At 51.0% G+C, this 14,870-nt stretch overlaps 1 protein-coding gene across 1 annotated transcript; it reads left to right on the top strand.

Annotated features, from left to right (window-relative positions):
* Positions 1–907: 907 nt before the first annotated feature.
* LOC127321697 (uncharacterized) lies at positions 908–2,863 on the top strand. Its single transcript, XM_051350722.2, has 2 exons — positions 908–1,898; positions 1,980–2,863. Exons 1-2 carry the CDS (start codon positions 1,075–1,077, stop codon positions 2,737–2,739), a joined length of 1,584 nt encoding a protein of 527 aa, XP_051206682.1. The 5' UTR covers positions 908–1,074; the 3' UTR covers positions 2,740–2,863.
* Positions 2,864–14,870: the final 12,007 nt, after the last annotated feature.

Here is a 14,870-nt window from a genome sequence, read left to right as displayed (position 1 = left end):
TAAACTGCCATCGTTTCATCCAGAATTTTGGGCTATGGATATGATTGATAATCCTAAAATTAAGGAAGAAGATACAGCTTTACTCTTGTGCGGATGCTGGGCTATATGGAAAGAGCGTAACGCTCGGAAACATGGTGAAGGAGGCCGAACTGTTACTAATTCTGTTCGCTGGGTGATGCAAACAACAGTTGATCTCTCTCGGGTAGGGAAGGACAAGCCAAAGAAACCATTGAAACCAAAAGCACGCTGGCATCCTCCACAAATGGATGTGTTAAAGATGAATACTGATGCTTGCTTTGTCGAAGACACTATGTCAGGAAGCACAGGACTTGTTGTAAGAAATCATCAAGGGATGTTAATGCGAGCTCAGGCGCTCTGGTACGAACACTCAGGTAATGCATCGTTGATGGAAGCTATGGCGATCCGAGACGGAGCTAGACTGGCTGTGGAGATGGGCTATCAGCAGATTATCATTGAAAGCGACTGCAGTGAGGTAGTACAATTGCTTAATGCTGATTGCCTGAATAGATCAGAACTTAAACCTATTTGTCAGGAAATCTTGGAGATTACGAGAACTTTTCTAGCTTTAGCATTTCTTTAATTAGCCGGGATGCTAATCAAGCAGCTCACTTGTGTGCTAAACAAGCTAGATCGGATAGGAGAAGATGCCTGTGGATAAACTATAACCCAGGTTTTCTTTCTGACACTCTTCGGAGTGATTGTAATCCTGTCATTTGACTAATGAAGTTTCTCATTTGCAAAAAAAAAAAAAAAAAAAAGTATAGCTGGTCCGGTGCGGGCTGGGCACATGGTTTAGCTGGTTTGACACCAAACCATGAACAGACTGACCTTCCGTTGTGTAAAAAAACCACAGAGATAAATCGCACAAAAGACAGAGTAACTTTTTTTTTTGAGGGAAAAAAAGATGGAGTAACCATGTCGGGTCTGGGCTGATCGTCCAAACCGAGCCGAACTGCTTTCTCGATCGGAATACACCTCCTCGACCGATCCTGAGTTTCTTCCCCAAATCAAATCGAAATCGAGGTTCTCGCATCTCAAAAGGAAATCGAGGCGATGGCCAGCGCTGAAAACCAGCCGACAGCTCCTCGCGGCGACGGCATGGACGAGGAGGGCCAGGCGGCGCACCTACCGGACGACGTGCTCGCGGCCGTCCTCCGCCGCGTGCCGCCGCGCTGGCTCGCAGCTTCCCGCTGCGTGTGCAGGGCCTGGCGGGACGCCGTGGACGGCCGCCGCCTCCTGCGCGCCGACCTGCTCCCGCTCACGCTCGCCGGCCTCTTCGTCCACTTCGACGAGCACAAGTACCCAGAATTCCTCGCCCGCCCCTCCTCCTCCTCCTCCTCCTCGGCCGCCGGCTCCCGTGCGGTCAGCGGCGATCTTAGCTTCCTGCCCTCCGCTAGCCCCCATTGCGGATATTTCTGGGAGGAGGGCTGCGTTGATTGGCGAAACTACAACATCCAAGATCACTGCAACGGGCTCCTTTTGCTTCAGAGTAACTGCGTGGTTAACCCTGCAACGCGACGCTGGAATATTCTGCCAACGTGCCCGGCTGAGGAGGATGGTATAGGGCATGTCATGCACCGTAGCACGCATCTAGTCTATGATCCGATGGTATCACCTCACTACGAGGTGTTTAAGATCCCCACTTTGTACCGCTACTACAAGGTAGACCCCTCAATGGAGCAGTCTGAATGGTCACCATCCCTATGCAAGATATATGTTTTCTCATCCAAGTCGGGTTGTTGGGAGGAGAGGTGTTTCAGCCGACAAGGGGATGCTGCAGGGACCGTTAGTCAAATGCGAGTGGGTTACTGGCGATTCAGCGCCGTCTATTTTCGAGGAGCACTTTATGTACACTGTAATCATAATTTTCTCATGAGGTACACTGTTTAATACTGTATTTGATTAGAATTTTATCTTACTAGTTTCTTGTTAACACAATTTTTGGCCTGATTTTGCAGAATATCATTGTCTAACAATACATACAGTGTAATTAAACCACCAATGGACCTTACAGTGGAGGGCCATCTGGACATTAATATAGCAAGATCAAAAAAGGGGGTGTACATTGTGGCATCTGATATGTACTGGCCTCGGGATAAGTATTTGCTTCGAGTTTGGATCCTTAATGAATCGTGTGGGCAAGTGGAGTGGATGTTGAAGCATAACATAGACCTTAAGCACGTGCTAGCAGGTCACCATTTTTGCGGAAGAGATCAATGGATCTTAGAAGATATTAACTACAAACTGTTCCGTTCTTCTGATTGCCAAGAAGACAGCAAGAAAGCAACAACCAAAGAGAATACCGAATGGAACTCTGACGAGGATGTTGAAGAGGAAGACATGATTGATCATAGTGGTTACTTAGAAGATAAGAATGTAGTAGTTGAGAAGAAATTGGTATGGAACTCAAACAATGATAATGCACTTAACTATGGAGGTATGAGTGAAGACTGTTATTCGGATGAAGAGCATTATGATGATTCACGTGATGAGGACCTTAGGATACTTGGGTTTCACCCATATAAAGAGATTATCTTCTTGAGTGCATCAGAACGGATATGTCTGGCATACCATTTAAATGGCTCCAAGATTGAAGATTTAGGAAATATATACCCAAAGGATTATATATATTTCAAAGAGTTAGTTAATGAACAGGAGAAAATCAAATCTTTTCCATACACCCCCTGCTGGATGGAAGAGTTCCCTGGAAGCAATTAGTCTAGAAGTTCATCTTATGTATGGGCCTATGTTATTTGCCATTTATTCGTGAGATGTAATAAAAGGCTTGCAAAAGATGTCGGGACTATGTTATTTGTCTATTTGTTTGAGTTACTTAATAAACGGCTTGCATAGGATGTTTGAGTCATCTTTTATATGGATCAAAAAAAAAGAGTCATCTTTTATATGCATTTATAGACATTGGTTTACTTTATACCTGTTTTCATTTCTTTGTTAGTACTTAGTACTGCTAATTTGTAACAGTTATAATGATTTATCAGCTAATTTCTTCTTTTGTGCATTGTTAGAAAGTGTATATTTCTCTATTTGAATAGCTACCGGTTAGCTTCAAACATCCCATTCGTTTGGAATGAATTGTCTCAATAGGTGAAGTGTCTCGGCTGTAGACCAGGCGTCCACCGCAGGAATTTAGGGGTACAAAGGTCAAGAAGTCTTCAAGTAAGCAAAACAACATTTCAGCAGCTTCTCATAGTCACTTCCACTTTGGGTAGTGTATAATTAAGTTATTGCATATTGCTGATTTACTCCCAGTTTTTTCCAGACTGTTTGGTTAGCCAGGAAGAGTCAAGCAAACATTTTTCCTGCGTTTCCCATCCTGCCTGGCCTGCTGTACAGTATGCTAATTCCTGCATGATTTACTTCAGCATAAATATAAAATGCTTTGGGTAAGACACTGTAAGATATTTGGTGCAGCAATATATTATTAACTTAAAGTAAAATTATTATGTGCAAGTAAAGGCTGATAAATCTAAGAGTGCTACTTCATTCTATATAGTTCTTGTCCATTTTATCGGTTAAAGTTGCTGAATATCAATCACCCAAGTTCTGGGACGTGAGTACTTCTGATCGAAGGACTAAATTTGGGCATGTTATTAGTATATTGATTAATCATTGTTGTTGTACGGCTGTAGGTATATTTGGATTGGTTGAAATCTAGGCAAGTACCATCAGAGTGTAAAACGTTTTTCCTTCATATGTGTATATAGAAACCAATAATGGTTCTGCTAGTCCCAGGAAACAATCAGCTAGACCATAATCATCATGCAGGTCAAACAGCTTTCCAACAACAAAAGGCTGCCGAACCGGTAGCATTGGAGCCTCGCAGCTCCTATGCCTCTCACAGTTCGATCAGGAGACTTAGCCACAAAACAAGAAAATCCAATCAGAACTTGGCCCCCAGGTGGTTTCCCTATGCCTTGCCACCTCCCTGAATCAAAGTGAAATTCAAGGTTGTAGTCTTAGGAATATACTTTGAATATATTCAAGGTTGAAGCCATATGAAATTACCCGTATGGGATTATATATAACTAATGAATAGAAAGTGATTATATGTCTTCTTTTTCGTACATGTCATGTTGGGTTGAAGAGTTTCTTTGAAACAATCGGTCTAGAAAGCCGACTAAAAGATCATCCTTTGTTGGTTAAGAACTTTTTAGTTGTGTATCTACCTGATGAAAAGATTTACAATCATGTTTGCCCTGTTTATTATCTCTAGGGGTGTTATCATCGTTTAAAAGTTACTACTTGCAATAGTTCTATCAGCCGAATGATACAGTCCCAGAAAATTTGAAATATGTATTTTTCTTTCTGACTCAAGCCTCTGGCAAGCTTCAGACTCCGACCAGTAACTGTAGGGATGAATTTTCTGGGACGTCCTTGCAGCTCAAGCACTGTTTTGCTTTGCAGGAATTTCAGGAAGATGACAAGTAAATCCAGTTTAAATGTTCATCGTATTTGGGATTGCAGGACCATGTGTTACAAGTCATTGTTATATTTCTGACATCTGGATAATTTTCGTATCTACTCAAATTTCACTATTGCAATCCGCAAAAGATGAAGATCAGCTTGTTCCGGTACCGAGCTCCTCACCGCTGCAAACACGCTGCCACAAAACTGTTCAGGAAAATTCTCTTCATGACGGCAAGAAACTGTTACATTAATTATAAAATGAATTAAGTTTGAAATTATGGTGTCATATTGCAGTGGATGTGGTAGGAGCTAGGGTTCTACCGGGTCTAGGGCGGAGGTTGTAAGGGTGGAAGTGAGGGCGTAGAGGCTGGGGGGCTCGGCGCCGGCGGCTGGGCGCCGTCACGGAGGAAGGAGGCGGCGGCTAGGGTTGGGTGCGGCTGGGCGCAGGGGGTCTCCCGGCTCCCTTCAGGAGACGAGACAGTATGATACTGAATATTTGTCTGATTAATCACGAAGGGTACATGTGTTTATGTAGGAGGACGGGCTCCTCTAAACCCTAATTTACTTGGGCTAAGCTCCTAATTTACTTGGGCTAAGCCCACAACTAGCCACTAGTGGGCTTCTTGCGTGTATAGGTCAGACCGACCATAACATCTCTCCCCGCCTTCTCAAACAGCTCGTCCTCGAGCTGAACTTCTGGAAACTGCTGGCGGAGGTCTTCAAGCTGCTCCCAAGTCGCCTCGTCCTCTGGCATGCCTGTCCAATGCACCAAGATGTGCCAAACACCACGTCGCTGCTGGGCCTTCATCACGCGAGCCACACTCGCCGGGGCAGGCTCGAGACGCCCATCCGAAGTAGGTGGAAGAGCTGGTGGTGGAGACGGAGGGTCGCCACGGTAGGCCTTCAGGAGGCCGACGTTGAAGACGTCGTGGAGGCGCGAGCCCGCGAGCAGCTCAAGACAGTAGGCGAGCGTGCCGATGCGCTCCAGCACACGGAAGGGACCAACGTAACGAGGTCCCAACTTGCGCCTGGAGCGCGGGTCCAAGGACTGGGTCGTCCGGTGAAGAAGGCGTAGCCAGACCCAGTCGCCCACCGCAAACTCCGCCTCGTGATGGTGTGCATCATAGTACCTCCTGGCCAGCTGCTGAGCCTGAAGAAGTCCTGGCGCGCCTCAGCCAGTATCTCGTCGCGGGTACGCAGCAGGTCATCCGCCGTCTCAGTACGTGCCGTGCCAGGCGCATAGGGAAGCATCGCCGGCGGTGGCCTCCCGTAGACCACCTCAAAGGGAGTGGCGTGCAGCGCGGAGTGGTAGGACGTGTTGTAGCAGTACTCGGCCCACGCCAGCCAGTCCACCCAAGCTCGTAGACGATCCCCGGTGATGCAGCGCAGGTACATGGCGATGATCTTGTTGACGACCTCGGACTGGCCGTCCGTCTGAGGATGAAACGCCGTGCTCATGCGGAGCTTCACGCCCGCCAACCCAAAGAGGTCCCTCCAGACATGACCCGTGAACACAGGATCACGATCACTGACGATGGAGGACGGAAACCCGTGGAGGCGAACGATGCCGTCGAAGAAGGCGCGTGCCACGGACGCTGCCGTATAAGGATGGGCGAGGGCGATGAAGTGCGCGTACTTGGAGAAGCGATCGACCACCGTGAGGATGACGGACTTGCCGCCAACCTTCGGCAGCCCTTCGATGAAGTCCATGGAGATGTCCGCCCACACCTGGGACGACACGTCCAACGGATGCAGTAAGCCCGCCGGACGGAGTGTCTCCGTCTTGTTCCGCTGGCATGTGACACACGCCCGCACCCAGTCTCGCACCAGGGCGCCATCCCCTGGAATGTAAAAATCAGCGCAGAAACGGTGCAGGGTCTTCTGGACGCCCTCGTGACCTGCAAAATGCGCCAAGGACAAGGCCTGGTGGCGCAGGTCTCCATGATCCGGCACGAAGATGCGGCACCCATGGAGGAGTAGTCCCTCGTCCAGGCGCCATGGCGCGGCCAGCTCGCCGTCGGCCAGGCGCTGGCGCAGCTGCTGCGCATCCGCGGCCTCGGCAGTAGCGTGGCGAACCTTGTCGATGAAGGCGAAAGATGGCCCAGAGTGGATGCAGAGGGCTGCACCGACCGTGGGCGCGTCCGCGGCGTCGTCGATGTCGCGGCGGGACAGGGCGTCGGCGACTGTGTTGAGGCGGCCGGGGCGGTACTCGACAGTGAAGTCGAAGCCGAAGAGCATGCTGATCCACTGATGCTGCGGCACTATGGAGAGGCGCTGATCCAGCAAGAACTTCAGGCTGTAGTGGTCCGTGCGCACACGAAACGTCCGGCCCCAAAGATACACCCGCCAGTGGCGCACCGCCTGGACCAGCCCGATCAGCTCACGCTCATATGCGGCGAGCTTGTGGTGGCGCGCGGCGAAGGGGCGGCTGAAGAAAGCGAGGGGCCCCTCGCCCTGGTGAAGGACGGCGCCGAAGCCGATGCCGGAGGCGTCGCAGTCCACCACGAACGGCTCGTCGAAGTCCGGCATCTGAAGAACGGGACCCATCGTGAGTGCCCGCTGCAGGGCGGCGAAGGCCGTGGCCGCCTCCTCGTCCCAGGAGAAGGCGTCGCGGCGGAGCAGGCGCGTGAGAGGCGCGGCGATGAGGCCGAAGTCCTGGATGTATTGCCGTTAGTATCCCGCGAGGCCCAAAAATCCGCGAAGAGCTCGCGGCGACTGGGGCGTCGGCCAGGCGGCGACGGCGGCGACCTTGTCCGCGTCCATCGCGACACCGTCGGCGGAGATGACGTGGCCCAAGTATGCGACGGAGGTCGTGCCAAACGAGCACTTCGGGCGCTTGAGATGAAGACGATGCGCTCGAAGCTCGTTGAAGATGATGGCCACGTGCTGCAGGTGCTCCGCTCAGGATGCGCTGTAGATCAAAATAATATCAAAGAAAACAAGCACAAAGTGGCGTAAGTAGGGGCTGAGCACGTCGTTCATCAGGGCCTGGAAGGTCGCCGGCGCGTTGGAGAGGCCGAAAGGCATCACGAAAAACTCGTAGTGGCCATGGTGAGTGCGGAACGCCGTCTTGGCGATGTCGTCCGGGTGCATGCGCACCTGATGATAGCCCGAGCGCAAGTCGAGCTTGGTGAAGAAGCGCGCGCCATGCAGCTCGTCCAGGAGCTCATCCACGACGGGGATGGGGAACTTGTCCTTGGACGTGACGGTGTTGAGGGCGCGAAAGTCGATGCAGAAGCGCCACGTGCCGTCGGCCTTGCGCACAAGTAGCACGGGGGCGCAGAACGGCGACGTCGAAATCCGAATGATGCCCTGTGCTAGCATGACCGCCACCTGGCGCTCGAGCTCGTTGACAAGGTATCAACTTGTCAATGCCTATGGATTATAGGCTAGGGTTTAGTTGAAAGTAGAGGGCAAGTAGATCTCGAAGGTTTCAGCCGAAAAGTACTCGACGATTATGAAAACTAGGGTTCGTAAACAATGATTCGATGCCTTCCTCGTCCCTCGACTCCCCCTTTATATAGGAGGCGGAGCCGAGGGATTCGTGTTGTACAAGTTACAGAGTCCGGGATGGTTTCTAACTCATCCCGCAAGATTACAAATAACACTTCCTATTACAACTCTAGTTTTTCTTAATAATATCTTGGGCTTCCGAATCTTCTTATTCTTCGGGTAGTAGGCCTTCAGTAAACCCCGGGTACTATCTTCGGTAGGCCCATTTGGGATGCCTATGTCAGTAGCTGTTGGGGGGATAACCCCCGGTATGCCAAAGGCATGCCAAACCGGATGGTTTGAGCCATCGAGATACCGGTTTAATGTTCTCACCGGAAACAAGGTAGGAATTTGGGCTAAGTGAGGCTAAGCCGGTATCCCCAAGGGGGTATGCCGGAGCCCGGTAAAGAAGATACCGGAGAGAAGGGCCTGTCGGCAGGACTGGTCAAAGATTCTCTTCGGAGCAAGAAGACAAGGATGAGCTAAGCAAGGTGGCTTTAATCAGAGCCCTGGCGCCATAGAGAGGGATGACGCTGAAAGAAGCCGGAGGACGTCAGCATCCCTGATTAAAGAGGACTCCGGCGTCACCTATGATTAAAGTAGCTTTGTAAAGTAGTTTGTCCAGTCAAAGATACCATTAGGGTTTCTTGTTCTGTAAGCCACCCTCTCCCCTATATAAGGAGAGGGGGTACTGCCTCTTGCAGGCGCGTGTCGACAGAGGAGATTAGACGATAGAGCTTGTGTTCATGCACTTGTAATCATGTTGAAATCAATGAAGCCAGCGATCTAGTAAAGAGTTCTTCCTCTTGTCTCTCTTCTTGTATACCAGCCCTTGGTTGTGTTCTTGAGGAAAGCATCCGGAAGTTCTTCCCATCTAATCGCAAACCCTCCCCCGAATCCTCTAGCGTCCATTCGGCCCCAATCTAAGCCATCCTATGGCATCTGTCTGTTCACCACGACGACAGTTGGCGCCCACCGTGGGGCATGAAGTGGCGCTGGCAGGAGTTCACATTCGGGCGGGCATCCTCGAGATCTCCGGCGAGCGTACGGTGTCCGCGCTCGTGCAGCGCATCTACGCCATGGACTTCATCAACGACAACGCGGGCTGCTTCACCAACGGCGGCATCTTCCCCAAGAACGGTCGCATCATTGAGTTTGGCAGCCACCGCGTCTACTTCGGCACCGTCCCTGTGCGCCAGCGCCTCTCGCCGGTGCTGGTGGCACCGGACCCGCCTAGATGGCTCTGTGCTGGCCGCGCCGCCGGCAGCGTCGAGGTAATGATGACCGGCGTGGTTGGTGCAGGAAAAGAAGTTGTGGGTGAAGGTGCTGGTCGTGCGGTTTCGACCCGTGCGGCCAAACCACCGCTGGAACGCGATGCAGGCGCAGCGGGAGCATCGTCCGCGCCACCGGAAACACCGCTCCAAGCGGCGATGAATGTCCTCGCCACCCCCATCGCGCAGAACATCGACCCGGCAGCGGCTCAGGCGGAGTTGGAGGCGCAGCGCTAGAAGGTGCTCGAGAGCGGCAAGGACATCGTCCGGGCGCAGCGCGAGCTGAACCTAACCCTACGTGAGTATAACGCTGCCCATGGCTTTGCTTCAGTTAGCGCGCATGCTGCTTGGATGCCGGAAAACCGGCTAAAAGCTCGCAACCTAGATCAGGATTTGCGCAAAGAAATTCTTGCCGGCAAAAGTACCTCTGCATCTGTTAGCATCGTGGAAAAACCTAAATACAGTAGCCCGGATAAAACTATAAAAGCTGCTAAAGCTGTGGTAGAGCTATGCGAGTCGCTTTCCGGAGATGCTTTGGCAAAACAGCAAGAGCGTGTTAGAGAGCTGCTGGAAACTATTGAGCAGCAGAATGCTGAGCAGCTGGCTAAGCTAAACAAAGCCGCGGCCTCAAAATCCGCGCGGTCGACAAGGAATGCCGGTAGCAAGTCCCATGGGCAGGCTTCGTCCCCCCATCCGGACAGAAGAAGAGAAAAATAAGTGAATGCGCAGCAGATGACTGTGTATGATCCGGTTCTTGCGGGAAAGCAACAAGCCGGGCAATATGGTGCCGGCAGAAAAGGCCAAGCGGCAAACGGAGGCTACGCTAAGGAGGGCTATGCCGGAAACAATCATGCCGGTAGACAAGAAACCGGGCAAAATTATCAAGCTGCAAGGGCAGCGTACGATGAGGAGGAAATAGATCCCCCGAGGTACCGGCAGGCAAGGGCCGCGGTACCGGAATGTCATGATGAAGCTGATTCTGCAAGACCGGCAGCATACCGGAACCCATTGGGAGAACGCTTGGGAGAGAGATACTTACCGGAACGGGATGCGAGGCACCGTCTGGATAGAGTGTACTTGTCAGAAATGATCGAGGAGGAAGGTCCCCCAGGCCCAAAGTGCTTTGGCCCAAGGATCATGAGAGAAAGACCACCAGTTCGCAACTTTATATTGCCCCGTGACACAAAGACATACGATGGCACTACAAAGCCGGAAGACTGGCTCGCGGATTACGTGACCGCGGTATACGTCGCAGGCGGTGGAGGAACCGTAGCAGGAGGAGGAAATCGGCGTTGGGCCGTGAGAATCATACCATCGTTTTTGGTTGGACCGGCAAGAATCTGGCTAAACAACTTGCCGGCAGGAAGCATAAATGGCTGGCTGGATTTTGAGGAGGCTTTTGTGAGCAATTTCAGCAGCACCTATCAAAGGCCAAACAGGCCGCAGCAACTCGCTCTGTGCATACAGCGCGCGAACGAAACAGACCGGGATTATCTGGCCCGGTGGAACACTACAAGGAACTCCTGTGAAGGGGTAATCGAGGCACAGGCCATTGCTTGGTTTAGCAGTGGGTGCAGAAGAGGTTCACCGTTGTGGCAAAAGCTGCATCGGAACATGCCAACGACATTGGCGGAGATGATACGTGTGGCGGATAGCTATGCGTTGGGAGACCCAACGCAGCCGGCAGTGCAACCTGAGCCGGAACAGCTGCGCCAAGAGCAACACCGGGATAACCGGAATAACAAAAGAAGAGAAGATTTTCCGGATCGAAGGTACGGTCCGCAGCAAGTTGCTGCTGTGCAGGAAAACTCTGAGGCCAGCGGCAGTCAGAGGCAAAGAACCGGATCGCAGCCGTGGGCGGGTCCTAAGAAACAATGGGTAGAAAAGAAACCCTGGGTCCAGAAAAGAAACTGGCAAGAACCCGCAAAGTACACCATGGAAGCTGCCATGGACCAACCTTGCCGGTGGCACACACCGAATCCGGCACACCCGTCAAACCACCTGACGAAGGATTGTACCTGGACCAAGTACTTGATGCAAAAAGGAACGGTAAAAGATGCACAACCACCACAAGACATGCCGCGGCAACAACAGCTACCGCCACCACCGCCACTTACCGGGGCAAACGCCTTACCGGTGCAGCCAAACCGGCAGCAGTACCAGCAAGTTAACCGGGTGGAGCAAAACGATGATCAACCACCTCCACCGGCACCTTTAGGCCGGAATGTTTACGAGGGCCCGCATATGTGCTGTGTTGTCTTCGTCACTGAGCCAACGGACAGGCAAAGTATGCACCGTCGCTCCATGGAGGTAAACACCGTGATGCCGGCAGTCCCCAAATACATGCTGTGGTCAGATCAGGAAATTACCTGGTCATTTAAGGATCACCCCAAAATCATGCCGAATCCGGGTGGATATGCTCTTGTTGTGGACCCAATCATGAAAGGGCCGCAAACTCGAGTAAAATTCAGCAAGGTGCTGATAGACAACGGTAGCAGCATAAACATCATGTACAAGCATACCATGCATACGCTGGGCATAACAGAAAACATGCTTCAGCCAACGCGCACAACGTTCCACGGGATCGTTCCGGGCTTGTCCTGTGCTCCGGTAGGAAAAGTCCGGGTGGATGTAGCGTTTGGAGGACGTGACAATTGCCGGGTTGAAAATATTGAGTTTGAGGTGGTGGACCTAGACAGTCCTTACCATGCGTTGTTGGGAAGGCCAGCATTGGCGGCTTTCATGGCTACGACTCATACGGCTTACCTCAAGATGAAGATGCCGGCACCTCGTGGACCCTTGACTGTGGTGGGGAACTACAAAGTCTCACTGGAAACTGCATCTGCCGGATCAAACTTAGCGGAATCGCTGGTGACCGCGGAGGAAAAGAAAAGGATGCAAACAGCGGTTGCGCTGGCTCAGTCCTCACAGTTGAGCTTAGCGGCAATGAGTGGAAACTTGGGCTCGCCGGCATTCAAGCCGACGAATGAAACAAAGGACATTGTGCTGGATCCAGCTTACCCAGAGCGCACCGTTCGCATTGGTGCCGGACTTGATCAAGCATAGGAAAACGCGCTCGTCAGCTTCCTCCGTGAGAATCGGAATATCTTTGCCTGGTCAACTGATGACTTGGTAGGTGTTCCGAGGGAGCTTGCTGAGCACTCTTTAAACGTCCGGAAGGATGCCAAGCCGGTGCGACAACCCTTGCGCCGGTTCGCTGAAGATAGAAGGAAAATCATAGGAGAGGAGGTGACAAAGCTGCTCGTTGCCGGATTCATTGTGGAGGTCACGCACACAGAGTGGCTGGCCAATCCAGTAATGGTTGAGAAGAAAAAAGATGAGAACCTGGAGGCAAAAGCTCCAAAGGTATGGCGCATGTGCATTGACTACACCAACCTAAACAAAGCTTGCCCGAGAGATCCTTTCCCTTTGCCACGAATCGATCAAGTGATTGATTCAACTGCTGGGTGTGAGTTGTTGTCCTTCCTGGATGCGTATTCCGGTTTCCATCAAATTCCCTTGAAAAAGGAAGATCAAATAAAAACTGCGTTCATTACCCCGCATGGGGCTTATTGCTATGTTACTATGCCCTTTGGTTTGCGCAACGCTGGTGCAACGTACCAGCGCTGTATGCAAAAATGCTTGTTTGATCAAATCGGAAAGAATGTGCAAGTCTATGTAGACGACATTGTGATAAAAACTAAGGTAAAGAACACCTTAATCGATGACATCAGGCAAACATTCGATAACCTAAGACGATTCCGGATGAAGCTTAATCCGGCAAAATGCACCTTCGGTGTCCCTGCCGGCAAGTTGCTCGGTTTCCTGGTGTCAAGCCGGGGCATAGAAGTCAATCCGGTAAAAATCCGGGCAATAGAAAGAATGACTATCCCACGAGAGCTAAAAGATGTGCAAAAATTTACCGGTAGCTTGGCATCGTTAAGCCGGTTCATAAGCAGGTTGGGAGAAAAAGCTCTACCACTCTATGCTCTCATGAAAAAATCTGACACGTTCGTCTGGACCCCTCAGGCAGACGCAGCGTTTAAAGAGCTAAAAACAATGCTAGCCACAGCACCTATACTGGCTTCGCCTCTAGAAAGAGAGCCCATGCTCTTATACGTAGCGGCAACAAACCGGGTTGTGAGTGTAGTGGTTGTGGTTGAAAGAGAAGAGGAAGGAAAAACCGTCCAGAGGCCGGTATACTACCTGAGCGAGGTGCTCTCCCTCTCAAAACAAAACTACCCTCACTTCCAAAAAATGACTTATGGCGTGTACATGGCCGCCACAAAACTCAAGCATTACTTTGAGGAGCACCCCATGAAAGTGGTGAGTGAAGCACCAATCTCCGATATCATGTGCAACAAGGATGCTAGTGGAAGGATTGCAAAGTGGGCAATCCAGATATCACCATATGTGCCGGTATATGAAAGAAGAGATGCCATAAAATCACAGGCTTTGGCTGACTTCCTCGTTGATTGGGCGGAGATGCAATACAAACTGCCAAATCAGCGGATAGAATACTGGAAGATGCACTTTGATGGATCCAAACTCAAAGAGGGTCTAGGTGCCGGTGTGGTGCTCACCTCACCAAAAGGAGATCACCTCCGGTACGTTTTGCAAGTACATTTCAGGGCATCGAATAATGTCGCTGAATATGAAGCTTTGATCCACGGGCTTAAGGTCGCAAAAGAAATCGGTGCGCACCGGATCATTTGCTATGGAGATTCAGATCTTGTGGTACAGCAGTGTTCCGGGGATTGGGATGCGAAAGATGCCAACATGGCCTCATACCGGTTTCACGTGCAAAAGATTGCCGGATTCTTCGAAGGGTGTGAATTTCACCATGTGCCGCGCACAGAAAATGAAGCCGCGGATGCTTTATCCAAGCTGGGCTCATCTAGGCAAGAAATTCCTCCCGGAATAGCTTTGGCTCACTTAAGAGTACCATCGATCAAACCAAGCCCAGAATCAGAATCAATTTTCGTACCGGAATCGCATGTAGTACCCATGGACATCGATGAAGGGAACCCGGGGACTGCACCGGTAAACTCGGGGACTACTCCGGCAAGCTCGGGGACTGCTGTACCCATACCAGAAGAAGCGATGCTGGTAGATAGCATGGAGATAGATGCACCGGTGTTTCTGGTTCGAGAGACACCGTCGTGGGTTAAACCTATTAAGGAATTCCTGATCAACGGCACCTTGCCGGCTGACGAAAATGAATCAAGGAGAATCCAAAGAAGGTCCAAGGCATATACATTCATCAATGGTGAGGTACACAAGAGAAGTGTTACCGGCGTCCTTCAAAAATGTGTGGAACCGGAAGAGGGGAAAGAAATGCTTGAGGAGATTCACCAAGGAGAATGTGGCCATCATGCTTCATCAAGGGCGCTGGTAGCAAAAGTATTCCGGCACGGGTTTTACTGGCCCACTGCTTTGGAAAACGCTGAGGATTTAGTGAGAAAATGCAACGGGTGCCAGAGGTACGCCAAGCAAAATCGTACCCCAGCGTCCGGTTTAAAAACAATACCATTAACATGGCCGTTCGCCGTTTGGTGCCTCGATATGGTTGGCCCATTCAAAACTGCAAGAAGCAGCATGACTCACATCTTGGTTATGGTGGATAAATTCACCAAGTGGCTAGAAGTGAAACCTATC

The sequence above is a fragment of the Lolium perenne genome, chromosome 5, assembly GCF_019359855.2.
Source record: "Lolium perenne isolate Kyuss_39 chromosome 5, Kyuss_2.0, whole genome shotgun sequence".
NCBI lineage: Eukaryota > Viridiplantae > Streptophyta > Magnoliopsida > Poales > Poaceae > Lolium > Lolium perenne.
This window is presented reverse-complemented; position numbering and strand designations above follow the sequence as displayed.

Bases quoted from the DNA above. Each gene is read 5' to 3' on its own strand.
- LOC127321697 (XM_051350722.2), top strand. From the start codon at position 1,075: ATGGCCAGCGCTGAAAACCAGCCGACAGCTCCTCGCGGCGACGGCATG. The intron at 1,899-1,979 runs GTACACTGTTTA...CTGATTTTGCAG, and splicing joins AATCATAATTTTCTCATGAG to AATATCATTGTCTAACAATA.